General features: G+C 31.2%; 1 protein-coding gene across 2 annotated transcripts; it reads left to right on the top strand.

Annotated features, from left to right (window-relative positions):
- The first annotated feature begins 1,090 nt into the window (after positions 1-1,090).
- Positions 1,091-6,947, top strand: LOC142630481 (proteasome subunit beta type-4-like). Of its 2 annotated transcripts, XM_075804483.1 has the most exons (8): positions 1,110-1,169; positions 1,216-1,240; positions 1,458-1,522; positions 2,154-2,230; positions 3,322-3,451; positions 3,617-3,776; positions 3,871-4,056; positions 6,665-6,947. In XM_075804483.1, exons 2-8 carry the CDS (start codon positions 1,232-1,234, stop codon positions 6,776-6,778), a joined length of 741 nt encoding a protein of 246 aa, XP_075660598.1. In that variant the 5' UTR covers positions 1,110-1,169; positions 1,216-1,231; the 3' UTR covers positions 6,779-6,947. The 2 variants fall into 2 exon arrangements, with proteins under 2 accessions (XP_075660597.1, XP_075660598.1); XM_075804482.1 differs by having other exon boundaries at positions 1,091-1,240.
- The last annotated feature ends 9,010 nt before the right edge of the window (positions 6,948-15,957 follow it).

Genomic DNA, 15,957 nt, shown 5'->3' on the forward strand with positions numbered 1-15,957 from the left:
GGCAAGAGTTGTAAATTTAAAAGGTAATTTTCCTTTCAAAAGTCTATAAAAGTTACAAGTCTATAAAAGGTAAATTTCAAAATTTAAAAGGTAAATTTCCTTTGATAATGTCTATAAAAGTAAATTTCTACTTTTAAAAAATTGTTCCTGCAGAATTTGTTAAAATTAATTTTTTGTATTTTTTTAAATATAAGAAACTCAAAAATACTAATTTTTGTCCTTTTTGGCATCTAACTGTGTGTTTTTAATTTTTAACGGGAGTGTTTTCAAAAAATTTTTTTGGGTCAATTGCAAATTACACCCTTAAAATTTAGAAGTGATTGGATTTTATACTCTAGAGTTTCAGAATTTAGATTTTACCTCCCAAAATTTGGGGTGCTTGATTTTACAGCCTAATATTTTAAAACTTGAATTTTACCCCCTAAAGTTTAGGGGTGTTTGGATTTCACACCCAAAATTCTGAAACTTTGGGGCGTAAAATCCAATTACTTAAAAACTTTAAGGAGTAAAATCAAAACACTCCTAACCTATAGAGGGTAAAATCTTTTTCTCCAAATTCTAAAACATTAGGATGTAAAATTCAAATATCACCAAACTTCAGAAGGTAAAATCTAAATTCTGAAATTTTAGGATATAAAATCCAATCACTCTCAAACTTTAGGGGTGTAATTTGCCATTTGCCATTTTTTTTACGGGGAGTGATGAATTAGTTAATTCTCTCTCTCTCTCTCTCTTTCAAGAAATAAATAATACAAATAAAGAGAAATGATGTCCACAACATTTTCACAACATTTTTACAATGAATCCTAGATGAAAATGTTGTGAAAATATTGTAAAAATATTGTGGACGTAGCATCTCTCACAAATAAAACTAAAGGTTTGAAATTGAAAAATACTAAATAACTGAATTTAATTTTGGACAAAGTTAGAAAATATAATTTGTAAATTAATTAAAAAATAGAAAAATAAAAACTTATCCCAATATCTAAGCCAAAAAAAAGAAAAAAAGAAGAAGAAGAAGAAAAAGTCCCAGCCTCCTCGAATTTAAAATTATTAATTTTGCTCATATAATTAATTATTATTATTATTATTTTTTTTGTTCTTGGGCAACAAGTTGGCAATTGCTTAAACGGTTAAACCCAAAAGAAAAAGAACAGTTGGGTTATCAGCGCGCCAATCCCTAATACGTTGGAAACGAAAAGACAATCTGATCACCGATTTATTCGAGGCTATGGAAATGGTATGTTCAATCTCACATTCTTCAACCCCTTTTTGATCATTATATATATTTTTGGGTTAAAAGCTTTAAATTGGGGATGCCTTTGTTTGATTCTTTCTCAATGTTGTTGTTGGTTTTGAAACAATTTTGATATAAGATTTGAACCATAGGAACATACATTTCTAAACATATGTATGTATATGGTACTTCTTTGAGTAAGGTGTTCTTGTCTGTGCAGTTGATGGATTCAAGCCAAGCAGAGCACAGCTTTCTCAGCTCTGTGACTGCCTCAGAAAGAACTCTGTATGTCCTCTCTCTTATATGTATGTAGAATTGTTGACCCATTTGCCTTTTTTTTGTTGTATGAAAAAGTTCATATTGGAATTGCTGCTGGGTAGTGACAAGCTAGGACTGTTAGTCTTAGAATCTAAAATAAGGATTAAGGAGTGAGAGAGAATGGTGAGGATTAATTGGTTTCGGCCTAACAACCTACGCGGAAGAAAAAGCCCTTGATGGCTACATCTTCCCTATACTAAATGTGGGATATTTATGACCCAAAAAAAAAAAAATGTCATACCAAATACACAAAAATCCCACTTTTGCAGGGTTTGGGAATGGTCGCTGTAAGCAACCTTACCCCCGTTTTATTAGAGACGTTGATTCTCGGACTAAAAATTGCGATTTGTCCCTCCTTTTTGGTGGAAGGCACTTGCTATCGCACTAAGGGTCGACCTCTAAATGTGGGATATTTATACCTATTAAAAAAAAAAGACTTAAATGTGGGATATTTATAGGAGGCTAGACCCTAGACTAACCATACATTTCACCATGGTTACAAGACTTGCTTTACAAGTAGGATTGGGCTTGTTATCTTTAACAACATAAATTTTATGTAAAAAGAAATTGTTTTTTTGACCCCATTTTGTTTGTGTAGGAACCCATATGTCACTGGTACATCTGTAGTTGCTATCAAATACAAGGATGGAATTCTTATGGCTGCTGACATGGGAGGTTAGATGCTAAATCAGTTCATAATTAATTGCAATTTCATATTTTCATATTTTTCTTTCTTCTATTTTTGACTTGATTGATATTTTTCTTGCACCCCTTTGGCTGCTGAGAAATTGAAGAAAATGAAAAACAAAAAAAGAACAAAAATATAGTTTTGTTTTTGGTTTTATATTCACAAAAGAAAATTTGCTATTTATCTTCTATTCTTGACATGTTTAATGCATAATCTACTAGTGTTTTTCTCTATGATATACTTTAATTTCAAATGCTTGGACACATTCAGTCCATGGCACTTGCAAAATGCATGAAACATGTCAAATCAAAGAATAAATGCTAGCCAAAGATGGTTACAATTTGCTTAGTGGCTGATATCTCACTTTCCTTCACTGGGACTTTGTTTTAAAAAGATTTCCATTAATTGCTTCTCTTGGAAGATTAGTTTTCTGCTAATTTTTAAGCGTCCCTCTTGTATAATCATGGTGTACTTCGGAGACATGCCCCTTTTGGTCTTTTTTTAATGAAGTTATGTTACTTGAATTTATTAAGTCTTAGATTTCCCTGTTCGACCATGGTTTTTTTTACCTTGTGGCTGACCATTCCATATTGGTGGATTTTTTTAATTATTATTTAGTGCTTTCTTTCCAGTTTTGTAAATACTATCATCTATGGTATGCGTAGTGTGCAACAGATAACTTCAAAGGAGTGGCAATGTAACACACACTCCAAAGTTTCAGCAATTCATTTGGGAGTCAGGGTTAGGGTGGTTGTACATTGTGTTTGCTGATTTGAGGGCAATTAATTCTTCTGCCTTAGATCCTAGATGTGTTCTATCACCCATGGTTACCATCATTTACTGTCAACTCTTTTCTTCCTGTTTTGGTTTTTCTATACTGCCCGAGGTGCATCTTTATTTGTGAGATATATTGTATTTCACCTGACCTGGAATTGCTATTAACTTGTTCCAGAACTTCTGATTTTGGATGTCATGACTCATTAGAAACATTTTAGGATATGCACTTTTTCATGCTCATTTATAACAAAGAGATACTTTTCTTTTGGTTTTTCATTATCATGTATGGATTAATTGGCAGGTTCTTATGGATATACCCTTCGATACAAGAGTGTTGAGCGATTGAAGCCAGTTGGAAAACATTCTCTTCTTGGTGCAAGTGGAGAAATTAGTGATTTTCAGGAGATTCTACGTTATCTTGATGAGCTAATGTAAGCTGGTTGTTTTAAGAGGAAAAAAAGTACTTGGAAAGTTGCAAAAGCTGGAACATCATAATTTTTGTCCCTTCCTTGTTATCTTTTCTGGGTATTTGTGTTTGCTTGTATTGTTTTCTACTTCTTGCTAAGTGATTGTTGGTATCGGGATTATTTTTGCAGTCTATATGACAACATGTGGGATGATGGGAACTCTTTAGGTCCTAAAGAGGTGCACAGCTATTTAACCCGAGTGATGTATAATAGGCGTAACAAGTTCAATCCACTATGGAATTCGCTTATACTTGGTGGAGTGAAAAATGGACAGAAATACCTTGGCATGGTAAACCTCAACTGTTCCTTTTATTTGTTGCAGAACTGTAACCAATTTGCATTTAAGGATATTAATCAATCTGTAATTTGTGATTCTTATCCAGGTCAGTATGATAGGCGTAAATTTTGAGGACAACCATGTGGCCACTGGATTTGGGAATCACCTTGCAAGGCCAATTCTTCGTGATGAGTGGCATGATAACTTGAGCTTTGAGGATGGTGTTAAGTTGCTGGAGAAATGCATGCGTGTACTCCTATATCGTGATACTACTGCTGTCAACAAGCTCCAGGTTTGGTTCCTCATTTTTGTTCACTTAATGGTTTCTGTTACATATGAAAACTCTTAGTATATAAGTAATGGGCTAAGCAACGATATAGCCTGTGAAATACTTAATCTTTTTCTAGTTGTTTGACCTGTCATCAAAGCGAATGTTGTAGCTTCACTGATTTCCACAACTTCTCTGCATGCTTTGTTGTTTCTTTCTTATTCTTCTTCTTCTCTCTCTTTTTGGTTTATGCTCATCAAATTTTTGATCATTTTGTGTATACTTTTTTGGGTGAAATTTGTATATATTCCACACAATTTTGAATCATTTAGCTTTATTATTCTTTGAAATTTTGACTCCAACTTTGTTATTTTCTTCCTATCATTTCTATCTGTTAATTCATAAAATTGGATATCTTTGTGATTATTTTTTCCTGAAATTTTAGATGATTTTTAAATCCTATCTCAAATATCCTCTCTGCCAATGAGCTCTCACATGGTACTTCCTTTTGCCATAAGAATGACTGAAGGGAAAGGTCATAGGTTCAAAACCCAATGGAGTGCTTGTGTAACTTACAAATAAATAAAAAATATAACCTTTCTCTCCTTTTCTTGTTGTGTTTGTCTATATACATGTGTGCCGTCATGCATGTGGGCAATCATATAGCCTCCTATGAAATCTATCAATGTCAAAAAGATATGTCAATCTTGATTTTACGATTTTAACAGTGCCCAAATTGTGTCAAGGGAAAAATTTTCATGAGCCTCTAAAGAATGATTTATCGAGCACTACTTAAATAGTGCTTTTGCCAAATAAACTTGAAACAGCCTTGCAATCTTGTCAAAGTTAGATAAAAAATATTTGCAAAATGAAATTTTGGCTACTGAGAATTCTGCCAAACTGAAAAAAGAGGTGCAGGGGTGGGGGGGTGGGGTGAGGGGAGGTGTTTACTGAATGTTCCAAAGTGACCCCAATATGGTTCAAAATGTCCAAATTGGATTTTCAAATAAATGGTCAATAATGAGGGTCGACATTGGAATCCTCAATTTCTCCAGCCTTTCCAGGATTTGAGATTCTTTGTCTTAACTTGCCTTCCTTTTCTGGTCCTGATAGAGCAGTGTAGATGCCAGTAAAGAAGTGGAGTATTTAAGGTTTGATTGCACTATGATGCCCTTAGGAATTGTACAGGAATTTGCACCCTTGGAAGAGCATCTGAAGGGCCAAGGTCCATGGAAGGTGGTGTTCTTCGGGTGGACTGCAGCTCTTGGAAAAATCCCAATTGTTGACAACCTTTGTAAGAGGTATAAATTGATAGTTGATTGGTGTTGTATGTGCAAGCATAGTGGGGAATTTATTGATCACCTGCTTCTTCATTGCTGTATGGCATTGGATATTTGATCTTGTGTCCTTGCTCTGTTTGAGCTAAGTCAGGTGATGCCCAAATCTGTAGTTGAGCTGCTGCAATTTTGGCAAGGTTAGTTTCAGTGGAATCAGCACTATAGAGCAGCTAAGGTGCAGCAAGCTTTGCCCTTATGCATCATGTGGAATCTATGGCTTGAGAGGAACAAGTGGGTCTTTGATGGAGGAGTGTCCTTATGTACTCAGAGCATATTTTGCAGACTTTGTTTGATTGGATGCTTGCCTTAGGCGGTGTCCTTTCCTTGTCTTTTGTTGATTTTTTTTTACTCCCTCTATTTTTTATTTGTATTCTTTGAAGTTGTACACATCATTTTATGTATCTTCCCACTTCCTTTTCTAATAAAACTCTTACTTATAAAAAAACGAGATGGTCAGTAATAATTTCATTGTCCTATTATCATCCAAGGCTGGTCATTTGAAGTAGGCATTCCTGTTTGCTTTATTATTTCATTGTTTGATTGGATGTGTGACTTAGGCAGTGTCCCTTCCATGCCTTTTGTTGATGTTTTTTACTCCCTTTATATGTGATTTGTATTCTTTGAAGAGGGTTTGTACACATTGTTTTATGTGTCATTCCCTTTTCCTTTTCTAATCAAACTTGTACTTATGAAAGATGGTTTATATTAATTAATTGTCTTATTATTATCCAAGGCTGGCGACTTGAAGTTGGCATGTCCCTATTAGCTTTATAATTTCTCATTATTCTACAAAAAAGTTTTTCATTGCTAAGACACAAATTAAAAATTGTTGAAAGGGAACAATATCATGAGTGCAAGTTTTAACAATTGTTGAAAGGGAACAATATCATGAGTGCAAGTTCTAACAATTGTTGAGAAGTTAAGAACGGAAAAGAAAAAACAATAAACTTCTAGGAATCACACGTCAGTTTATAAACCTCTTGTAGTAAAAGTTGTAATGCCCCTAATATATTTCATTTTATTTGCTGTATGTTTTCAAATATTTCCATATTTTACCATTCCATTTGAATTTGACATGATTATAAGCTGCTGCACAAGCAGGCGCATATATGTACCCAACGTAGTGTGCTTTGTGGAGGTGGCCTGAATATGAATCAGATCAGTTTGTTTCTTATAATTGCTGTACTTTAATTACCTTTTATTTATTTATTTAAAAATTTAGTTCTAGATGGAAGCCTGGTTTTCTAGTTTTCCATAAATAATCAATTAATATGCCTGAAATTTTGATTTCACAGATAGCAAAAATCACTGAAGAAGGTGTAACCATTTCTCAGCCATACTCACTGAAGACTTTCTGGGGTTACTCTGCTTTCCAGAATCCAACAGTACATGCTGAAGGGTCATGGTAATTGACCATGACCAAGTAGGAGTATAATTGAGATGTGACACATGTTTATGTTTGCTCAAACTATGAACTTGTAAGGGTGTTGATATTTTTTGTTTCAGGCTTGATATGGTGACTGGTTGGGCAGTGACAACAATGGAGTAATCAAATAATTTGAACTATACATTCCAATCGCTGTTTGGTTCCCTCTATTTTTGGTTGTTATAACATCCCCTATTAGCTCTTTTGCTTTAGGAGAGTGCTTTTGTGCATGGTACCAATATTTAAATGATGGGTGTACTTTTAAGTGCATAGAACCTGTGCAAGGTGTACCTATAGATGCAACTTGTTTAAGCTGAATCAGGTTAGAGATAATATCAAGTCAAACTCGGGCCAATGTTTGAATTAAAACTCTCAGCTCTTAAGTTAATCCTGCCTATCTGTGCTTGGTCTCAAATTGGCATGTCAAGCTGGGGCAACTTAGGTGTTGTGGACCAAGTTCGCGTGTTTGTATATGCTTGTATGAATGCAAGGATGTCCCTGTCTGTGTGGCTTACAGTTTCAGGTTGGGTCCAACTTCCCAGATGACCTCTTTGATGATCATCAGGTAAGGGTAAACTCCTAACATCATACAGGAGTTTGCTTTAGGGAGTTTATTGCATCTTTCTGTAAAACACTAAATGGCTCATCGGTAGGTAGTCAATTCCAGGCCTAATTTTCTTTCTTTTTTGGGCCTCTATGAATGACGACTCAAAAAGTATTGTCATCTAGATTTTAGATTCTGCATTGTAATTAAAAGCCATTGGAGGGTGTTGTTGTCTGGTTCACAAAATATATTCAGTCCCCTGAAGTTATAGAAGGATAACATTCTAACTCTGTAATGTGAGAAGTGGAATTAAGATGGAACATGTGAACAGTTTTAATTTGAGCAAGCTCATTTTATTTTGTTTTGCTTTAGGCTAGAGAACTCTTCCCCTACCTCACAGCCCTAGCCTCCCACAGTTTGATCTCGGACCTTCCACAAAGGCTTATCATAATTTTATATTCAGGCACCTTGATATCTATTGGGCTGTGTCTTCATCCCATCTGTTCAGGCACCTTGATATCTATTCGGATCAATGGATCATATTGGTTCTTTTCATGCTAGATGGTTTAGATGTTAAGCCTCTGATTCGAACTTACAGGCCCTTGTAAACCATAACAACAAAGTGACCTTGGTTCTTGATCGGCTTTAAATTAGTACGGCCTTTAATCTGATTTAATTTTTTAGAGGTATCTTTTCTCAAAAAAAAAAAAATATATATACGGCCTCTTATTCAATTAAACAGCATAAGTTAATGTAATTTTTTTTTTTTCATGGATATCATTTTTAACTTTTAATTGAATTAATACCTGATTCTCAAAAAAAGAAAAGAAAAAGAAGATTAATACCTAAAAATTTCGCCATTAGGAATTTTTCCTTTTCACTTAGTGGGCACGCCAAGTTTTTTTAGAATCTATTTATTATTTAATCTATATCTTTTATTTTTTTAATCTAATTAAAAAAATCTGAAATGGTGAATATTTTAAAGAAAAAGTAGTTTTTAATCTCTAAAATTCTTGATATTTTGTAAAATGGAGGATACAATGTAATCTAGTAAAGTCCTCATCAAAAGAAAATTTATTCAATAGCATAATTTGAAGTTAATCCCACTATTATTATTATTATTATTATTATTATTATTATTATTATTATTATTATTATTAGAGATATTCTAATTGCAATATTTTGGGCATGGTGGATGGTTCATTTTTGCTTATTAGGCCTATCAAATTTTTATTTATTATTTAACTCACAAGTTTATGTTTTTTATTTAACTCAACTAGTTAGCACTCATAGTATTTAATACAAGAAAATAATATTAAATCCTCATCAAAAGTAAACTTGAACCATGCGGTCGTGCATGCTTTGGCCCAAAGAGCAAGGTTATCTTTTCCTTTTTCTACTTCGATGGAGTCTGTTCCACCTGATATTAACGCTTTTGTATGCGCTGATTTTTCAAGCCATTGATTAATAAAAGAAGTAGACAATCTTCTCTCTCAAAAAAAGAAAAAGAAAAAAAAGAGAGTTATATGATGATTACAGCAAGATAGGCCTTGGCATGAATATGGACAACAGACATGTATGGGTGAGACTATGAAACGAACCTAATATGATATGATGGCGGCTATATTGTGCTCCAACTTTGTGTAAAATAAACCTATCCATTGAATATTGTACTCCAAAGTTGCATTTATCTTTGTGATTGTAAATCTTATCCATTGAATAATTGATTTTTGGCTTTATTTGCCATGTTGTAGCAATTAGGAGGAACATGTAAACCTTGCAATGAATGTTTTTAACGGTTTTGGCTTTATTTCAAACTAGCATGTAACTCTGTGCATATGCACAGGTACATTTAAAACCAATCACAATTATATATATATATATATATATATGTGTGTGTGTGTGTGTGTGTGTGTGTGTGTGATTTGGAATCTAATTGAATCTAAACTCTTTAGTTTTTGCACCCAATGATTCATTTGCCATAAAGATTAAAAAATTAGATAAGGCACATGGCACAAAATTGAACTTCAATTAAAATTCAATTTAGAATCTAATTGAATTTAGACTCTTTGATTTTTGCACCTAATAATTCACTTGATACAAAAATTAAAAATTAAATGAGACACATGGCACAAAATTAGACATGATTTAAAATCTAATTAGATTTAGACTTTTCGATTTTTGCATCCAATAATTCACTAGTCACAAAAATTAAAAAATTAGATGGGGCATATGACACAAAATTGAACTTCAATTAAAATTCAATTAGAATCTAATTGAATTTAGACTCTTTCATTTTTGCACCTAATAATTCACTTAACACATAAATTTAAAATTAGATAAAACATTTGGCATAAAATTAGACTTCAATTTAGAATTTAATGGTATTTTCTCTCAACTTCACCTATTATTATATATATGGATGTCCTAGCCATTGAGAGAAACGTTTAATAAACATTGGAATATGATGTTAACATGTACCCCCTTTTTTATATTTAACCAATGCCAAAATCTCTTCTCATTGGTTTTTGAAGCCATTGACAAAGATCATAGCAAGGTGATGAGTTTCATATGCCTTAGTTATTGTTCAATTAGCTTGTAACCTCATGCATATGCATGAATATACTTAAAAGATATACATTAAGATGCATAGTATAATAATCTTACATTTATAATTTAAATATTATTGATAGTCATTCTTATATTTTTTTAACTCTTTAAAAAGTCTTGTAAAAATGTTATTAGGTAGAAAATATAAATTGTCCATTTTTTAGTTCATTAATTCTAGATTCTTTGGTTTTTGTATACAATAACTCACTTGAATAAATATTTATGATATGGTCCCATATTTGATTCTAAAATTAAGAAATAAAAGTCTCTCTAAAAATAAATAATTTAGGACACATGTCACAAAATTAGACTTCAATTGTAAAATCTAATTAAATTTTCTCTAAGTTTTACCTATTAATATATATATATATATATATAGATAGATAGATAACTTATAAATTTGAATTGTTTTTAGTTATAAAAAAGGCTCATAAATATAATATTATTCAAACTCTCTCTTCCTCTAATTTTATATATAGTGTTAGATATATGATTATGTTTTTTATGATTTATTTATATTGGACTCTTTGTCTTCTACTCTAAATTAACTTATTTGGCACAAAAATTAAAAAATTTCGATTAGATGGAACACATACTGTAAAATTAAACTATAATTGAAATCCAATTTTTACACTAAAATAACTAACTTGGTTAAAAAATTTAAATTTTTTTATTAGATGGGACTCGTGGCGCAAAATTAAACTCTAATTGAATTCCAATTTAAAATCTAATTGGATTTTCTTTTAGTTTTACATATTAATATATATATATATATATATAACTTATAAACTTGAATTGTTTTTAAATCTACAAAAACAAAAGCTCATAAATATAAAATCATTCAAAAATTATGTTTTTTATGGTTTACTTATACTGGACTCATTTTTTTTTATACTAAATTAACTCATTTGGTACAAAAATTAAAAAACTAAGATTAGATGGGAAACATGTCACAAAATTAAACTCTAATTGAAATCCAATTTTTACATTGAATTAACTCACTTAGCACAAAAATTTAAAAACTTAGATTAGAAGGGACACGTGGCCAAAATTACACTTTAATTGAATTTCAATTTGAAATCTAATTGGATTTTCTCTCAGCTTTACCTATTTTATATATATAGATTAGATTTGCAAAAACTATTTTGTTTTCCCATAAAAAAAAGAAGAAGACTATTTTGTTTTACAAAGCTTTAATAGTGATCCTTAATGTGTTGATGTGTAGTCCTTCGTCTCCCGCAAAGTAATTAAATGTAATTATATGGAAGAATTCTTTGAAATAGTTTCAAGGTGTTGGTTAGAAGATTTGAACTGCACTCATGGATCACATAAAGGCGTGGAAACTACTAGAATTTTTTTTTTTTGGTTGAGAAGCTACTAGACTAATTATTGAAATATTAATTAAATAATTAAATATATTATTTTTTAATAATTTAAAATTTTAAAACAATCAGTAATTTATTACTAATTATTTAAAATTGGGATTTTCATTTGGTACAGTGCAGTGTGGCCGATACCGTACCGGTACCGGCCGTACCGGCCGGTACGTACCGTACCGGTCAGTGCACCGGTACCGGTACACTTCTATATTGTACCGGAAAAAATACCAGCCGTACCGGCCGCGTACCGGCCATACCGGCCAATTTCGGGCAATACCGGCCGGTACCGGGCGTACCGGCCGATACAGAAAAAAGCTTTTTTTTTTTTTTTAGTTTTGTAATTTTTTGAATTTTTGTAAAGGCATAATGGTAACTTATTTACATTAACTTCTTAGTATTATTTGTTTCCTTAGTATGCAATGAACAACTAAGCTTTCTATTTTTTATATTGTGTTTTTTTTTCTTTTATTTGATACTAAAGTCTAAAACTATGAATAATTTGTTCTGAATTGAGATAATGTTTTATAATAAACTTTTATATTTACTATAATATAAGTGAAATATTATATGTTTATAAACATAGTTCTAGAGATTTTGGTATGTGTGTGTGTGTGTGTGTATATATATATATAAAATAGCGGTAAACCCGAAACGGTACACCGGTATTGACCGGTATCCGAAATATATCGTACCGGTGGCCAAACCGGTACAGCCTCCGGTACGGTATTGACTTCCTTGGTACAGTGTCCAGTTGCATTGAATTAATCAAAATAATGACACATGTCTAATAATGGACACATGACATTATCTAAATAGATCCAGTGTAACTGAACACTAAACCAAATCTTCACCATTAAAATTGAGATATGTGATTTTTTTTTTTTTCAATACCATAGCAGGTGGTATGATTTACTATTGTTTTTGGGCCCAGAAAAAGAGTCTAGAAAAAAAAAAAAATCTTTACTGTCATGTTACAAAAAATACTCTTCAATTTGTTAAAGGTTCCCAATGAGCTGAGCTTGAACCCACTCCATGTTTCTTTCACTTAGAGACATAACATGCAATAAAAATATAGTAGCAATTAATTTTGTGTTTGACTAGGCTTCCCAAAATAATCCAAAAATCAAGGACAATAATATATCGTTTGAGCACGGCACTGAAGTTTGACGTGAATTTATTGCAAGTTGTTGCAAGAAACACGCTATTATACTTTGATACACAAAGAAAACACAGTGTTTACAGACAACAAACTTTAGGATTATCTCAAAAAAAAAAAAAAAAAAAATTAGGAGGTTTGGTCCATTCATTACAGCATAAAAAGATTAATCTTACTATCTTATAATAATTGAGTTGATATTGGTTCTCATTTAAATTCACTACTAACAATTTAATATCATTTTTTTTACTTATTAACAATAATTAGATTTTGTTAGTATATGCGTTTAGGAAATACTTTTAAAATTTTTTTATGAGAAAAAGAATTAATTTTTTGATAACTTTTTATATTCTTTATATAAAAAAAAAGTTAATTGATGTAGTAAGAGTATTGATTTAAAAACTATTTTTTAAAAAATTTATGAGAAAAGAAAAAAATAATTGATTTTTTAACAAATTTTATATTTCTTATAATATAAAAATAGTTTCAAAACTTTCTTAAAATAATTTATTAACAAATGCTTTAAGATATCTGTTAATATGACATTTTTGATGAAAGTGGAACTAAAAGTTTTCTAAAATATTTTATTAACAAATATCTAAACCTATTCATAAACGGACTATTATAATTTATCACCTTGTGATTTTTTTCCTATGTCTCTACTCTCTAGACTTATTTAGCTAAAAATTGAAATGAACCTTAGAAAAGAAGCCACCCTACAAAAGAAAACAGAAGAGGCCACCTACCCAGCTTGGGGGGGCCCTATTGGCTCCAGACACTATGTTAATTATTTTCAGATTACCAAACCTAACAAAAGTTAAGTGGGGTTGTATTTTGTATCTTAGATTAGGAACATTTCTTGAGGTACAAACAGATATGCACTTAATTAATGGGCCATTAATAATTGTGATGGAATGTCCTCAAATCAGTTGCTCCACTCAATGAAAGGTTGTTGGAATATTGTTCAGATATATTGGTTGGGGTTTCAAATGCAATTGCGATAGCTGATAGCAATATTGTTTGAAATATTTATTAATGAGTAATGTGGTTAGTTTTTTTTTTTTTTTTTTGAAACACACACATATATATATATATAGGAAAAGGAGGATGAGATAAAGGAATACACTTACACACCAACACCAAAACTGCATATAATAATGTGGTTAGTTATGTGGTGAAATTTTACATCAAATAATAACATAGTTTTAAAAGCATGACCAAACCAGTCAATCCAATTTAGAATTACTCTAGTAAAAAATCGGTCAAAAACCAGAAAAATAAGAAACCAGACCCTTTCTCGGATTTTTGACCATTCTGGTTTTTAAAACTATTAACAATAATAATAAGAGTGCGTGATTAATTTAATATAATTAAGTCCAAACCTATAGGTAAGCGTTTTTTTGGGTTAGTTGATACTCTTATATATAAGAGTACTATTAACAGGTGCCTTAGGACATTTGTTAATGAACTATCTTAAAAATATAAAAAATATATTAAGGGTATTATATATAAGGGTACTATTAACAGGTGCTCGTTCTGGTTTTTGTTAATGAAAAATATAAAAAAGCTAATTTTTTTTTTCTTTTCCATAAAAAAATTTCTAAAATTTTTTCCTAAACCAATGTTAATAAGGCATTTGTTAACTTTTTCCACATTATATTAATCATTCAATTAAAGTCTCCGAAAGTGTTGTCTCCCCCAACAAACATGAATGGTAGTATACTAATATATGTAAGCTGTTAAAAAATAGAAAAGACAGATAATCTTTACATTTCAAGTTCTCTTTGTCCAACCCTTATAGATTTTTTTTTTTGAGTGGAAGCCTTATAGAAATTGGAACCATTATACTAATTAATAATAGAGGTAGCTATGATATCATCAAAATTAAGTAGCTTGTAATAAGAATTAGATCAATTTTATTATACTGATTGGGATGGTTGCACATGAACTTTTTTGGGGAGGGTTTAATTTTCAGTTTCTTTTTTAAGCTTCTAGTAATTAAGACGGTGTTTTGATCATTTAGTATTTGGATTTATTTGTAATTTGGTGCCAATTGTTTGGAAGTCAATAACCCAAACGGTGGTCAGTAGATGATGTTGGATTTTTAGACAAATCTAACTTCATAATTTAATATTTGATTTAGGAAAAAAATATTTTAGACTTTTAGTAACTTATTACAATTAAGATTCTTCTTCCTATAAACTTTGTCATCTTATGAGATTTTGCTTTCTTGTAGTTTGAGTAAATAATTTATCTATTATGGCGTGAAATTTGGGGCCAGTGGCTGAATAATTTGATCATATTGGTACCAAAATCAATCTAAATCTAAAAATTTTCAAATATTGGAAGTTGTACTTGGCTATTGTTTCAATAAAAAAAATTTGATTAATTATAAAAAATTCAAATATTTAACATTCATACTTAGTCTTAGTCTTCTTTCTTCTCGCCAAAATAAAAAAAGTCTCACATGGGCTTAGGTTGTTCAAATTAACTGTAGTTTTTAATATTTCTATTTATCTCCTTGTGATTCATTTCAGAAAGATAAGTTTGTAACTCATTTAAAGAAATTAATTAGGATGGTCAGCGATTGAATGGTTCTAATTTTGTGTGGGTTGAGTTTTTTCGATCTGGGTTGAGAGCGTTTGACAAACGATAGTAGTAGTAAATTATTTTGAAGTTGTTACTTTCGTTTGGTAACTATATTGATAGATAGTTTTTAGATGCCAAAATAAATATATAATCAATAAATGTGCTTTGCATTTTCAAACTTCAACCAAATTATTTTAATTTCTTCTCAAAAAAAAAAAAAACCAAATTATTTTAATTAATGGTAAATATCTATTTAATTAAAAATATTTTTGATAATATTAATAGCATAAATTGATAGGCCAAAACGTATTGACCCCTTGTGATGGATTAAGTTGATTAATTAGTCAAGTTTATTTATTAATCAAATTAACATGCAAACGCGTGGTAGCACAAACAAATCATCAATAAACTAAAGTGTAGCGGAAAATAAATTTGACACAGTGATTTACTTACAAATGGGGAAAACCTCCATGGCAAAAACCCCACTAGGTGATTTTAAGGTCACCATTCTCAAGAATCCACTATTATCACAATAAGCGGTTACAAGTAAAGGAATCTCAGTACCTTATACCAATCTAGTGTTGAACCCTTACCCCAATACCCAATTGGACTTGTTCTATAGTGATAATTTCTCCTTTTTAATGCACGGCTCCCAGTACGCGACTTCAATCACCAAGTTGAGAAAGATGTTGGGTGCAAAATTCTTTAGTTCATCCTCACAATGAAGAACAAGAGGATGCTTGGTTATAAAGGCCTATGGTGCAAAGACACAACAATTTCTTCACAAAGAGATGAACTAGGGCAAACTTTGTCTCCTGTCACAAATTGCTTGAATAGACTTTGCTCAGTGCTTGTGCAACTTGTGTTTACTTTGACGGCCCTTA

This window comes from Castanea sativa, chromosome 4 (assembly GCF_040712315.1).
Source record: "Castanea sativa cultivar Marrone di Chiusa Pesio chromosome 4, ASM4071231v1".
Taxonomy (NCBI): Eukaryota; Viridiplantae; Streptophyta; class Magnoliopsida; order Fagales; family Fagaceae; genus Castanea; species Castanea sativa.

What these genes read in the sequence shown, in the direction of transcription:
- LOC142630481 (XM_075804482.1), top strand. An exon ending in ACTGCCTCAGAAAGAACTCT is followed by an intron (nt 1,523 to 2,153) that starts GTATGTCCTCTC and finishes TTGTTTGTGTAG; the next exon opens with GAACCCATATGTCACTGGTA. An exon ending in TATGGCTGCTGACATGGGAG is followed by an intron (nt 2,231 to 3,321) that starts GTTAGATGCTAA and finishes ATTAATTGGCAG; the next exon opens with GTTCTTATGGATATACCCTT.